Raw genomic sequence first — 14,988 nt, forward strand, 5'->3', positions numbered from 1 at the left:
TAGATATAGCTTTACATATAGCTATGTAAAGATTCTAAAATACACCGCAAAATAAAGTTTCAGCTTGTTTCCTGACATTAGCCATGACAGAGGCTGAAACCCACGAAATTGCTCCTCTATATCAAATATTGAAGTTCTAACTTCCTGTCAACTATACAGTCTTACATACTCTCAAAACTGAGAGTTTAAATTTTCTCAGCTTTTAGTGACTTGTGGATTTCCAAGAAAGCAGAATTAGTTTGAAAGTATCAAATATTGAAGTTCTAACTTCCTGTCAACTATACAGTCTTACATACTCTCAAAACTGAGAGTTTAAATTTTCTCAGCTTTTAGTGACTTGTGGATTTCCAAGAAAGCAGAATTAGTTTGAAAGTTACACAAATTAAATCTTTCTGCAGTGATTTTGCTTTCCCTGAACTGTTCTATGTTCCTGTATGAAGACAAAATTAAATTTGCAGAGGGCCAGTCGGGTCTCTTCCAAACTGTCCTAAAACATTCAACCTCTAGGTTTTCTAGACTTCGACCAATTTTTGATTATTCTAGACTAAAAACAAGCAAATGACTTTTCATGTTTATTCTAGCTGTTGTAAAACCCAACAGTATAAGTATTTTTCATTAACACTCTTAAGGATATTCAGTCGCCTAGTCTATAACCTTGGTTTTCTTTAAAAAAGAACCCTTGACAAAAGTAACCAACTTCATATGCCACTAACTTGAAATCCAAATTCTCAAAATGATATTAATAAGCACACATATCAATTGTATATCTTTTTAAACACCATTTCACGGTAATCAATCATAAAATGATGTGGAAAAGGTAAAGCCAATAATGTAAGCATATTTCCTCATGGTAGGTTATCAATAATTTAGACAACATGTTGACAACTCTGACACATCCTATTTAGTGAAGTGATTACTTTGCTCATTAATAATAAAGTGGGGTTCAGATAAATCAGAGGCTATCTAACTGAAATACACAAGATCTAGATTTATGAGTGTTTATGTAAGAGGCTTAAAAGGGTTGATTTTGCTTCCTCTGCTGGCCAATCTGGAACATGGTGGACCATTTCATGGTAAGTGAAATTTGGGCTGACATGCCCTCACGTTTGTGAATCTTGGGAATTCTCAACCCTAGATAGTTGTGAAGGCTCCACCATTCAAAATATTTAAGGCTTAGTAGGGTAGATTTTAGGGAATAGTGGGAAGGTGGGGTAAGCCTGAAGGTCAACTGTGATCATACTGAATTGCAGAGCAGAACTCAGTGGGCCATTTGACTATTTCTACCAAGATAACAAGGTGTACAGCTGGATGAACACAGAAGGCAAGGAGCATCAGAGGAACAGGAAGGCTGACGTTTCGGGCCTAGACCCTTCCTCAAAAAAGACTATTTCATCTCTTATTTTCTGTATCAATGCATGTGCACAAGCAATTGGGAGTTGTTGTAAGATGTCTGAAAAGTGTTCTCTACTCTTCTTCAGCTACCTTCACCTGCAATGTGTTGATGACGCTACTGAATGATGTGAAATTTGGAGAAATGACCTCTTACAAGGAGCTAGCAGCAATGGCAGGCAATTCAAAAGCAGTGAGAGCTGTTGGAGGAGCCATGAGAGCGAACCCTGTAAGTTGATTTCAGTAGCTGAAATAATGAGAATCATTGATACCAATAATTAAATTGTCATATTTTGTGCGACATCATCTTCCTCACTGAAATAGTGCTATTATAATCACAATCATTGAGAAGTTGTATTTTAAGCATTTTTATGAAACTATTTGTCATCTAGATCCAAAGACTTATTGAAAATTTGTACTGTTGGAAACAAACTATTCCATCTTGGGAAATTTTAGATGCGGTGCCCACCATCTGCTGTTCATTACGGTTCATGTTACATATTTGTTGTGAGGTTGTTCATGACGTGTGCTCCGAATGGTGAAACTCTGTGCTGAACGCTCACCTTACTAATATTTATCTTTGTGCCACCTGCTATTGTCCATGCAATGGTCGAAAAATGGAAAAAGATTAATTTTCAAATTTGTCTGTGAGGCACTATTTATGTTGCACAGTAATGAAAATATATATATGAATTCCTCCATTGTCCCAATGGTGACCATGTTTCAAAATTGAAACACACAAAATGGAAGCGTTCAATTCCGTGTCTGTAGTGAGATTGCCATCCCAGTCAGACTGGCATTTAATGCAAACTCCTCCATGCCTTGGTGAAGGGGAATGAAAAATCAATCTTTGTCCTCTTTTTTTCTGACTGCTCCTACAAAATGTGCTTACATGTTTACCAGAATCTGACCAGGTATGATTCCTGCCAGGAATAGCCATGTAGCCAAAGCTCACTTGTACACAGGCACACATAACTACTTAATGGCTTATGGTTGGCTGCTTAGAGTTACATTGTAACAGAAGCAATATGTTCTGAAGAAAGGGAAGAGAAACAGAGAGAAAGAATTACCGCAAAACAATAAGTACAAGCAGACATATGCTGTTTTCAGTGAAAAGAGTCTAATCTCAACCTATGGGCATTAATCTCAATAGCCAGACTGCACAAATTTCCCATAGACACACTACTGCTCTTTGTCCATTTAGGTCTCCCAGTGCTGTTTCCCACTGGGAGAACATAATTACTCATCTCTGTTATCTTGTTTATTTTCAAAAGAGCTTGATATGAGAGCCAAAAATATTACCATCATTTGAGAGTCCACAATAACCAGCATACCATTCCACAAATAAATGTTACACCTACCTCTCTGCTTGTGCAGACAGAAAGCTGTTTCTTACTCTTCATTTTTTTTTAAACCAGCTTTTTTCAGTCAGTTCCTGCTTAGCAGCCAAAGAAAGATTGAAGGAAAACTGCATGAGAGAGGTTGAAGATGGTAGTAATATTTTCTCCCCAACCTCAGAGCTCCTGAAACTGCTATAGTACAGAGCATATGAAAGTTGTCATCATATTCATCCAATCAATCCAATATTTGATTCTGTACGACGGTGCTGGATGGGAGACTGCTCTGTAATTATAGTCAATGGCACTCTGTAATCAGATGACACAAAGTGTACTTCTGTCAGACTGGATTAGTCCCAGTAGCTTTACCTCACCATCCCTGTACCCCCAGCGCAGCCTTGCATAAAAACATAGCACTCTATTCAGAAGCCTAACGGATAACTTGCAAAGGTTCCCATTGAGGCAAAGGAAGTTTCAGCATCTGTTAAGTCACGTCTTCAACCCAACAGCACTGCAGTTGGAAATTCAATATTTAACTGTGAGATCCACTGAGCTAACCTTACATAATTAAGTCTTTCAAACTAGAAATGATTGAAACTGTGTGTGTTTGTTCTATTTTGTGCCACAACACCTTTCTGTACTCGAACAGCTTATTGTGCTAATATGTTATTGTTTTGTGAAGGAAATAGAAAGACCCTCTTTAAAATATTTTGTAAACTGAAAGTAATGGCATTTCAAAGAGGACATTGATGTTGAGTCTGCGGATGCCTTACTCACTCAATGTGTACTATGAGCCGCAAATTGTTCAACTATTGCTCAACGCAAGCAAGAAATTGCATTGCATCTGAATAGAGAAAAGGCAGATAAATGTTAGGCATCTCTCAAAGTATCTTTAGTTTGTTTGTTCTCAGTATCTTCTGTTTCTATTTTTTTAATTTCCAGGATCACAAGGTTTTGCTAGAATAATAGAAATTTCAAGGCAGAAGGCACCATTTGGCCATTATGTCTGCAGCAGTCCCCGCAGGAGCTATCTATGTTAATCCCATTCCACTGCTTTTTCCCAAGCATCCTTTCATATTTTTATGTTTAAGTTCACATTTAATTCTCCAGTGAATGTTGTGATTAACACCATCCATTCGCTACTTATGATGAAACATTACATTTCAAATTAGTATGTACTGTAGCCATTTTTCCAGGTGTGAAATGTGCACTGAATATCACTAGTAGTAGAACATTCTGCATCCTGTTTGGCCCCTGGAGTCTGCTCTACCAATCAAAAGGATCGTGGCTGAGCAGATTTTAACCTCAATCCTACATTCCTGCATACTCCCAATCATCAAGAATATATCTACCTCTGCCTTAAAACTATTGAAAGATTCTGCATCAACTGCATTTTGAAAAAGGGAATTCAAAATACTCTCACCTCTGTGAAAGAAAAAGATTTTCTCATTTCTGTCTTAAATGGGTGACCCTTTATTTTGAAAATATAACCCCTAATTCTAGATTCTGCCTCAAGAGGAAACATTCTTTTCACATCTACCCAGTCAAGTCGCCTCAGGATCTTATATGTTTTAATTACGTCAACTCTTGACTTTTCTAAACCCCAGAGGCACAGGCCTATCCTTTCCTTATAAGGAAGCTTGTTCATTTCCAAATATTAGTGCAGTAAAACTACTCTGAATTGCTTCCAACATATTTCCATCCTTCTGAAATAATGTGACCAGTACTATAAACAGTACTGTCAACAATGTGTTGTATAACTGAAGTGTATCCTCCCTACTCTTACATTCAATGACCCTTGCAATAAAACATAACATTCTATTAAAGGCAAATTACTGTAGACATTCTGAAGAAGAGCATACCAAACTCAAAATGTTAATTGTGTTTCTTTTGCCACAGATTCTGCCAGACCTGCTGAGCTTTTTCAAAATTCTTTGTGTTTGTTTAACATTCTGTTAGCTTTCCTGATCATTTTTCGTACCTGCATACCTACCTTCTATGATTTATGTGCTAGAGCACACAGATCTCTCTCTGATTTCAGAGCTGTGCAGCCTCTCACCATTTATATAATACCCTACTTTTTTTTATTCTTTATGCCAGAAAGGAAAAATTTCACACTTTCTCACATTATACTCCATTTGCCAGATATTAGCCCACTCACTTAACCTATCTATATATTTTTGTAGGCTCCAATGACCACTCTACAACTCATTTTCCTAGCCATCTTTGTATCCTCACACAGTAGCCACCGTACCTTCAATTTTTTATTTGAATCATTTACATAATTTGTAAAAAATTGAGCCCCCTACACTGACCCCTTTGGCTCAGCACTCGTGGCATCCTACCAACCTGAAAAGGACCCATTTATCCCTATTATTTGCTCCCTGTTGGCCAGCCAGACTACAATCCATGCCAAAATGTCTTCTCCAACATTCTGAGCTTTTATTATCTGTCATCACCTTTGATGTGACATTTTATCAAATGGCCTTCTAAAACCAAGTACGCCCACTGCTTTCCCTGTCACCACAGCGCAAATTACTATTTCAAAGAATTCCAACAAATTAGTTCATACATTTCATGACTGCTACTAATTTTGTGTGGCTTTTCTTCAAGCTTTCAGGTTAGGACACCTAAAACAAGTGTTCACCAAAATGAATATGTAAAATAACAGGCTGACATGTATAAAATGATCTGTTTGACTCATCAATCATTGGAGTTGCTCGATTCAGAATTCGGAGTGGCTCCCAACCTCCAAGCCCCAACCACAAGTACATTTTTGAAGGTTTATAAAATGAGGATATCTACTTCCAGAACCGTTTCAAGCTGTGAGTTTCACCCCAAATTGCTCGGAGTTAAAAGGGTTCTCTTCAGCTCCCCTTTGTTTTGCTACTAATTCCCTCACTTGTTTTGTTATGTTCCTTGGTTATTAATTTTCAAATCATAAAATTGGTGCTGCCTGGCCACTCCATCTAGTCTCTCATAATTTCATGCAGCTCAATTAAAGCAGTTTACAACATCTCTGTCCCAAAGAAAACAATCTTCCCATAATTAAAGTTCCCCATTCTGATGTAGTTATATTCTTCCTGTAATGTGGTGCGCTGAATTGTATGCAGTGTTTACCTGTAGCCTTATAAATGTTTTTAAAAGCCCTGGTATTCTTATGTTCTCTGTATTATCTAACAAAAGAAAGTACCTCTTCTGTGTCTTTTTTTAAAATCCTACTTATCTACTATCCTTTGACCTTTAGGAATCACAAAGTCCTGTCCTGTCTGTATGGTTGTCTGAATATTTTAACTTAATCTCTTGCCTTTTCTCCATAACCCTGCACATTGGTTATAAATAATCCATCCAGACACTCGTTGAATGTTTCAAACGAACCTGTCACCACTCCACTTCTAGGTAGAACATTTCATTTCCTAACTAGTCACTCTTTTGCAAAGCACTTGAAATCTGGGCCCTCTAGTTCTTGTACCTGTTCACAAGTAGGAAAGTTTCTCTCCATCCACTCTGTCCACATTCCTCGTAATTTTGAATACTTCTATTAAAGCTCCTCTTTGGCATTTGCCTCCAAGATAAACATTCTGAATTTTCCAATCTTTCCTCCCAAATGAAGTGTCTCATCTCAAAGTATGACATTGAGCCTCTGCATCAAACCTAGATCATTTGCATGTATCAGGAAAAGCAAGAGTTTCCATCAACTCCAAACCTCCTTCCAGCCTAGAAAGTACCTGCTAATCGTTGCAATCTGTTCTGTAATAGCGAATTTTGTATCAATATTGCTACTGACCTTTTTATTTCATGATCTCTAACTTTCCTTTCAGATCTGTTGTGTGGCAATATATGAAATGTCTTTGGAAGTCCATTTAGACTACATCAACTGCTCCCCCACCCTCTTCCCCTGCCATCAACTCATCTCTGTTACATTTTGAAAACATGTCATCAAGTCAGAGACCCCACTGTGCCTTATCTACTCCATCCAAGTGTGTTACTTCACATTTATCCCACATGGGATCATAGAGATATGCAGCATAGAAATAGACCCTTCAGTCCAATTCATCCATGCCAACCAGATATCTTTTATAAGCCTAGCCCCATTTGCCAGAATTTGGCCCATATCCCTCTGAAACCCTTCCTGTTCTTGCAAATGTTCTAATTGTACCAGCCTCCACCACTTCCTGTGGGACCTCATTCCATACACATACAACCCTCTGCATCAAAAAGTTACCCCTTAGGTCCCTGTTATATCTTCCCCTCTCACCTTAAACCTTTGTCCTCTAGTTTTGGGCTCCTTACCCTGGGGAAAAGACCTTGCGTATTTACCCTATCCATGACCCCCATGATTTCATAAACCTCAATAAGGTCACCCCTCAGCCTTCAGTGCTCCAGGGAAGATAGCCCCAGCCTATTCAGCCTCTCCCTGTAGCTGAAACCCTCATAACACTGGCATCATTCCCATGAATCTCTTCTGAGCCCTTCTAGTTTCACAACATCCTTCTTATAGGAGGGAGACCAGAATTGCGCATAATACTCCAAGTGTGGCTGAACCAATGTCCTGTATAGCCGCAACATCACCTCCCAACTCCTATACTCAAAGCACTGACTAATAATGGCAAGCGTACTGTTACGAAGTGGAGGTTGATCCCCAGCCCAGTAGCTAAAATTGAAATACCCCAAGAGGGGCTTGCCTTGCCTCATCATAATCTGTTAAAAATGTGTGAGAAGTGGTATAGTCTGCCTCTCACCTCCTAATCAGTTTTTAAGGAGTGGTTAAATGAAACAAAATCCTTTCACTCACTCTATAATCAACAAGTAACAATTTAATCATCTAACTCTGACAAATCTAACAGTGAACAAATTAAGAGAACTGCTAACAAACCAAAAATTCCCTATTAACAACTAACTATGCCTGTATAAAACAAAATTCTAAATACAGGTCCAAATTATATAAACCAAAATAATAAAAAAAATTGAAACTTAATCTCTTGAAATTACAACCAGGACACAGGTTTTGACCCAAAACGTTAAACTTTCCTGCTCCTGATGCTGCTTGGCCTGCTGTGTTCATCCAGCTTCACACCTTGTTATCTCATGCCTTCTGGAGTGCTCTGCACCCTATCTCTGATCCTCAGCCTGGAATGCCTTTCTCTATTGAATTATTTTGTCAGGAATGCCCCTCTCCATCAAAATCTTGGGTCAGGAATATTTGCTAAGCGTGCTGCTGTATCTTTAGTTAGATGATTGTTATTCTGAAAGCTTAGAGAATTCTGAGCCAGCCAGTGATTTTTCTGTTTAGAGCTGATGGGTTGTTGGCTCTATTAGATGGCAGTGACTCTCACACCAATTTTCAAATGCCCTCTTCTTTTGTAACCTTGATGACCAACTGATTTCTTGTAATAGTATTGATCCCAAGTCGTCAAAATCATCAGATTTAAATTTAACGTTTTTTTTTAGTTTCCAAGTGCCTGGTTTAAATTAATTTGCTGACATTCAAACTGATTGCCTTAATAACAAAACAAACTACTGCCTGGATGCTAACCACACAGCCTTTTGACACAGTGTTTCAATTTCAGAATCTGCCAGTGTACCTGCACGTATTTTTTCCAATCTTCAAGCCTAGAAAAAATACATCGTCTTTTAAAGGCACCTCACATTCTTCTCCCTACTATTTTACAAACTTCAAATTCTGACATCCTGCCTTCTAATCCAAAATGCTCAACCCAACTTTGCAACAATGCCAAATACCGCCTTCATTATCCTATCTACCTATAATTCTACTTACAAGGATCTCTGAACTTGCACTGCAAACTCTTGTTGTTCAGCAACACTCGCCAGCATCTTACCAATAAGTGTATACGTCCTGCCCTGATTTGTCTTTCCAGAATGCACCACCTCACATTTATTTAAACTCCGTCTGCCACTCCCTGCCCCATTGGCCCATCTGATCAAGATCTCACTGTACTCTGAGGTAACCTTTCTTGCTGTCCACTGCACCTCCAATTTTAGTGTCATCTGCAAGCTTACTAAATATAATTCTTAAATTCACACACATGTCATTTATATAAATGACAAAAGGCAATGGACCCAGCATCGATTCTTGTGGCACACTGCTGGCCACAGGCCTCTGGTCTGTAAAGCAGCCCTCCACCTCCACCCTCTATCTCCTAGCTTTGAGCCAATTCTATATGAATTCCATTTGTTATTTAACTGCCTTCCTGCCTAGCCCATTGATATTTTCCCACTGTGTAAAGGTTTCTTCCTCAGAATAACCAAGCATTTTAATCGAGTCCCTTAGATTTACATTTCTAGTGCTGAAAAGGAAAGAATGGAGGACTGAGTCCTTCTAGTCACAGAAATACCCCTTGACCATTAGCATTTTATTTCTTCTCCCCCACACAGTTTTGATCCAATTTATCCTTTTTCCCTTGGATCCAATTGGCTTTCACTTTTCTGACCAGATCACCACCTGAGACCTTGTTAAAAGTCTTGTTAAAATCCATGTAGACTACATCAAATACATTACCTTTAATCAGAACCTCCATCTTATTGCACAAAATCTGTTTTAATTAGTCAGAAATGTCTTCCCTTAAATGATAATTAATAATATCCCTCAGAATTTTTACAGTGATTTGACCAAGTTTGGCGGACTAATCTATAATTACGCGACCTATCCCTTCATTTGTTTTAAATGTCAGTACAATGTTCACAGCTCTGCAGCGTGTGGATTTATCCTGTAGCTATAAATGAACGATGGCCAGAGTCTCTCCTATGCCTATTCTCGCTTCACTTAACAGCCAAGAAAAAATTATTGGGGCCAGGGAGTTTGTTTTTTGCAGAGATGCTAAACCATTTAGTATTTACTTTCTTACTGTGTCTATTCTGTTAAATACATCAAATCTCCACAGTAATTATAAAATCTGCTTTGCTTTCCGTTAGTGTGAAGAGACAGATACAAAGGGCTGGGTTTTTGCATTTGGAGTCAGGAAATTTCCCAGTGATGCCATTCTCCCTCTTAGATAGTGCTGGACGGTGAGATTTCCAGACCAAGGTCAAGACAGCCTGTGTTAGCAGAGATGTCAGCCTGGTTCTGGAGATGGAGGCACATGTTCCAGATTAAAAGCCCTCCCGACGCACTTTAGCCCTTCTTCAAAACAGGAAATTCTGGCTCAATGTGTTAATTCATGAACTTGTAATCTGCTGACATCATTCTACAATCTGGGGAAATCTAGAAAATTAATGCACCCGCATTTTGCATTGAATGCCAATGAATATTCAAGATGATGTGTACCCGTACCCACGCTTTTATACTAAGCACAAAAATTCTCTCCAAAAACAACGGTAAATTTTCCAGAATTTAAAAGATTATTTGTACCCTGATATCTACTGTTCCTTCTCCTGTCACTGGTTCTAAGGGATCAACATTAACTTTAGCTACGTTTTTACGTTTTATGTATTTGTAGAAATTCTAATAACAATGTGATTTTATATTTCTGGCTAGTTTATTCTCACATTCTGGTGTGTTTTCCTTTCCCTTTTTTCCCAAATTTTTTGATCGTCCTTTGCTGGTTTCTAAAACAATCCTAATACTCAGACTTCCTACGATTAGAGACAGGACAGTGAACATTCGCTAGAGCGGTCCAGTGGATGAAAGATTGTCCTTTGTTGAGAGATTGCAGAAGTTCAAAATACATTCTCTAGATTTGTGAAGAATGAGAGATGATCTCACTGAAATATTCAAGATTACAGAGGGCATGACGGAGTAGGTACTGAGAGGTTTTTTTCCCCGTCTGGCAGGGGAATCTGAGACAAGGAGGTATATTTTCAGGATAAACAGCTGATCATTTAGGACTGAGATGAGCGCTTTATTCACTTAGGTTATTGGTCTTTGGAATTCTCTATCCCAGCAGTTTGTCATCTACCATTGTTGAATACTTTTAAGGCTAAGAAAGCCATATGTTTGGTCTCAGGATATTGAGGGATGATGTGAGAAGCAGACAGGAAAGTGGAGCTAAAAATACTGATGAGCCATGATAACATTGAATGATGTGGCAGGCTCAACAGCCTGATGTCTTCTCCTTTTCTTTTGTTTATGTATCTGACATGCACTTCTTTGTATTTAGCTGCATGTAATTCACACAACAACCTTACAACATCAGAAGACTGAAGAGGTGTCTGCATGAGCCAAAAGGTGCAATGTTTTTGTTACAAATCATGCCAAGGACGCATGGATAAACTTAACTTTACATAAGAGAAAACATCAAATACTTTTCTTTGTCGGATTGATTGGGAGGTCTGTGGTCCTCAAAGGGCAAACTTGAAGCTCAATTAACAAGCTCATTAGAACACTACAAGGGACCTGTAAAAGAATCATAAAGGCTCCTGGGGATAAGGGAATGTAGAAATGATTAGTTCAAGGTCATTTTAATGACTGTGATGCAGGTTAACCAAGATATTACCATCAGTGGTTACTATACGGAGAGGTTGAAATGAAATTATTTCTCTGTAAATTTATTTTGTTTTTGTCTACAGTCCAAAGCCTAATAATCGAGAAATTTGATTGCGCAGTACTTATTGTAGAGATATGAAACTGTGGTTTAAGTGACCAATTTGGTGGTTGTACCATACTGTGTATGTTGTATGCCAAAACATACGTCTTATCATATTAGCTCTTCCTCTAGACACCCAGGCCACTCAGTGAATGTGTTTAAATGCCCACTAAGGTTCAAATTAAGACAATACTTTTCTTTTGTAATCAGCTGTCCCTCATACCTGACTCATTAATAAATTAATTCACCAACTTAATGCTCAAACAGGCAGTGAAGGCCTTTAAACACTACTGATTCAAGGGAATACCCTGTACATAGAGTTTAGTTGTTGGTTTGACTCTCTCAGTTCACTATTAGATACTTTTAAGAGTATTAACTGACTCGTACAACTGACTTTTGACTTTGAGGTTCTCCTGGTCTGTTTTTGTCTGCCCTTATCATGGTTTCACTGCAGGAATAGGTGGACTGGCCCCTGAGCCTAGCAGCTGAAAGTTAGCAACTAAGAGGAGAGGAATGAGCAGGACCAATTGAGAGAAAAGGAAGGAAGAAGACCACAAAGGAAACTAAACTATTGTGGAACTTTAGAGAGAGTGGCTGCCTTAATTTTACTAAGAAGCACTGTATTAGGCTCTTTCTGTTAGAGAGTGAAGCTATCACTAATCTACTATCATAACTCAAGATTTACTCAAGCTATAGACGATGCTGTCCTTTTGCTGGAAACACCACAGTTGTCCTTATATTTTAAGCAATGGGGTTCTTCCATTCCACAGCAAGTGATAAATGTGACATTTTCTATTTTATTCTTTCTCAAGACAAAGCAGCTTGCTTGATTGGCACTACATCCAGGAACATTCAGTCACTCCAACATCAACGTTCAATAGCAGCAGTGTGCACTATCTGCAAGATGCACTGCAGAAATTCACCAAAGATCCTTAAGCAGTACCTTCCAAACCCAGGACGATTACCATCTAGAAAGGCAAGGACACTAGATACATGGGAACAGGGCATCCTGCAAGTTCCCTTCCAAGTCAATCACCGTGCTGACTTGAAAATATATCACCATTCCGTCACCTTCCAAAATCCTGGATCTCCCTCCCTGACAGCATTGAGGGTTAGCCCACAGCCCATAGGCTGCAGCTATTCAAGAAGGCAGCTTGTTACCACATTCTCAAGTTCTCTCCTCTAGGCTCCCTTCTAGACTTTGTGTCGTGCCAGTGTTTCAATCAGTGCTGGCTAGAGTCCTATCAAGTGACACTGCATCTTTAGGAAGATTTTCCATCCCCTGAAGTGGCAAAGGGATTGCATAACTTTGGATCCTAGAGCAACCATGTTAACTTTTATTTTAAAGTGAGAAGTGACTGGTTAAAGAAGTTTTAGTTTACAATGCAGAATGAATGTGGTCAAGTAGAAAAATGGAAGAGGGTTCAGATTTGACAAACTTCTCTGCAACGTATTCTCCAAAAATGCCAATGGACCACAGGCATAAGTGTCCCACAGTCCAAGGAATGGATTTGTAGTTAGAATTGGACGTACATGGAATAGTGTAGGTTAGCTGGGCTTGAGATCGGTATGACAGGTCGGCACAACATCGCGGGTCGAAGGGCCTGTACTGTGCTGTAATGTTCTATGTTCTATGTTATTTGGTCTTCTCCTGTTGTGACTTCAGTCACATGTTATGCACAATGTTCTTGCACAAGAAAGAAAGGGGTATGATTGTGACCTCATGTAGGGTATTTCGAATATGTATACATGCCATGGCTGAATAGTTCACACAGCAAGTATTATGTGAAGTGTAGGGAAATGAGTTTCATTAGTGGTAAGAGTAGGATGTGCAGACCTTAGGCGTAGGAGGGAAAGGATATCCAGTGAAGTGTGCTGCTGTATTTGTAGGAAAGTGTGGGGAAAGTGGAGAATTGTAAATAGTGAGATGACAGCTTTGAAGTGATAGTAATTGAGATGAGAAGCGAGATTCTCATCCCATGGACTGTGGTAAGATTATTGAACTTCCTTTAGAAATGCAGTTCTGTCCAAGGAAACTGGACTCATAGAATTGACCTCTCCCTGCTGATGTAGGAGTAAGTGCCTGGATGTCTTTCTGACTTGGTGGGGATCAGCATCATTCTATATCCTGTTCACTGCTTGGAGTCCCTATAGCTATTTCTCTCCATTCAGTCATTCCATGCTATCTGCAACCAAAGTACATCTCTCCTTTACAATATGCTGCCAGCTTTTAAGTAACTTCAGTTAAACTCAATTTCCTGCCTCCGTAGTCCACAGCCAATGAACAACACTCTGCACTCTGGTATGTGGGTAGCACTTTCCTTTAGCCAATGGCAGTTTGCTGTAATCCCAGCGACGATAGGAACGGGTACCTGTCATACAAGTGCCACATCCTATCCTGTTAAATTTGAACGTGGTCAAATTCATGATTAATGATAGTACCAGACTGAGTGGCCCTTGTTTGAAAACCAGAATACTTCAGAATGTTGTCTGCAATATATTTGAAAATATGGGGGATGACTTTCAAAACAATTGAGCCCAGAAAGGATTTGTAACTTCAAGCCAGGCCCTTCTTATAAAGTTTACAGACTTCAAATTAACTTGAGCTGACATGTCACAGAAATCTGTAGAACGTCAGAAAAAAATCTGTCAGCAGTTGTTTTTATTCCATTGGTCAAGAATGTGTCATAAATAAATAGCTTTGCTTTTCCTATTAACTTTTTAAGATCTTTTGCCTTCTTGGGAGTCATAAGCCTGTATGAGAAAAGCCTTCTGTTTCGCTCACCAGGAGTTTGATACACAGGCCAGCCACATGCTGGGCTTGTGGATTAGAAGTGAACTGTGGCATCCACCTATATTGCTTGAGACAGTGAATTGTTATTATGTAACACCCCAGTAAACATCCACAAGCTAGATCTCCTTTTGAGATCTGCACTTGCAAGTTGTAAAGAGTGCACACCTGGGCGTGAGTCAGAGAATTGGCTGCTGCACTAGATACTCTTAAACAGTTTAAGAGGGGGAAGTCAAGCGCAGTTTTGTGCCTAGATATGGGACGGGAAATTAATTGATGAGTTCTACTAACAAAGACAGACAGAGACCAAGCTTTCAGCCCAAAGCCAACCAAATCTGCAGTAAACCTCAGTCTATTTAAGTGATAGGAATAATTGAAAAAAAGTACAACTTAATTCATTAAGCAGGACAGCTTTGCATAGTTTGTCGTTTTATTTATTACAATGAGGACCTGAAGTTACGTTGATCTAAGTTGAGTAATGGCAAGGAGGAATTTCCTAATAATGCACTGGAATGTTGACCTAGGTTAAATGTTCAAATCCAAAAGTGGGATTTCAATACATTATCCTCTATCCTCATCATCATCATGTTCTTTGTTCCTGCATAATATCAAACATTCGCTAGCCAGTTTCAAAGACACAGGGACATAACCAGACCAAATCAGCCTTTTTACTTATGTTCTTTTTAACATAGTAAAAATTTAAAACCTTGAAAGACCCTCAAAATTGACCCCAAAAGTGCATAACCATACTTTCTATTAGCCAAAAATATACATCAGCACTCTGCATCCATAGCTGTCTATGGCAAGGAATTCCAAAGATTCCTAACCCCCTGAAGAAAGAAATTCCTCCATAGCTTGGTCTTGAATTGGCACCTCTTTTTATTCTAGACTATGCCCTCTGGTCCTAGACTCTCCCATGAGGGGAACT

The 14,988-nt window shown here is 39.0% G+C and overlaps 1 protein-coding gene across 6 annotated transcripts in view; it reads left to right on the top strand.

The window, feature by feature from the left end:
• The window catches only part of mgmt (O-6-methylguanine-DNA methyltransferase), a 370,995-nt gene that overhangs the window by 335,193 nt on the left and 20,814 nt on the right, over positions 1-14,988 (top strand). For all 6 annotated transcript variants that reach the window (XM_048551591.2, XM_059653096.1, XM_059653097.1 and 3 more), the window contains one exon: positions 1,479-1,618. In XM_048551591.2, the coding sequence (XP_048407548.1) occupies positions 1,479-1,618 (140 nt within the window). The remainder of the gene's footprint in view (positions 1-1,478; positions 1,619-14,988) is intronic.

Source organism: Stegostoma tigrinum, chromosome 20 (genome assembly GCF_030684315.1).
Source record: "Stegostoma tigrinum isolate sSteTig4 chromosome 20, sSteTig4.hap1, whole genome shotgun sequence".
In the NCBI taxonomy this organism is placed as follows: Eukaryota; Metazoa; Chordata; class Chondrichthyes; order Orectolobiformes; family Stegostomatidae; genus Stegostoma; species Stegostoma tigrinum.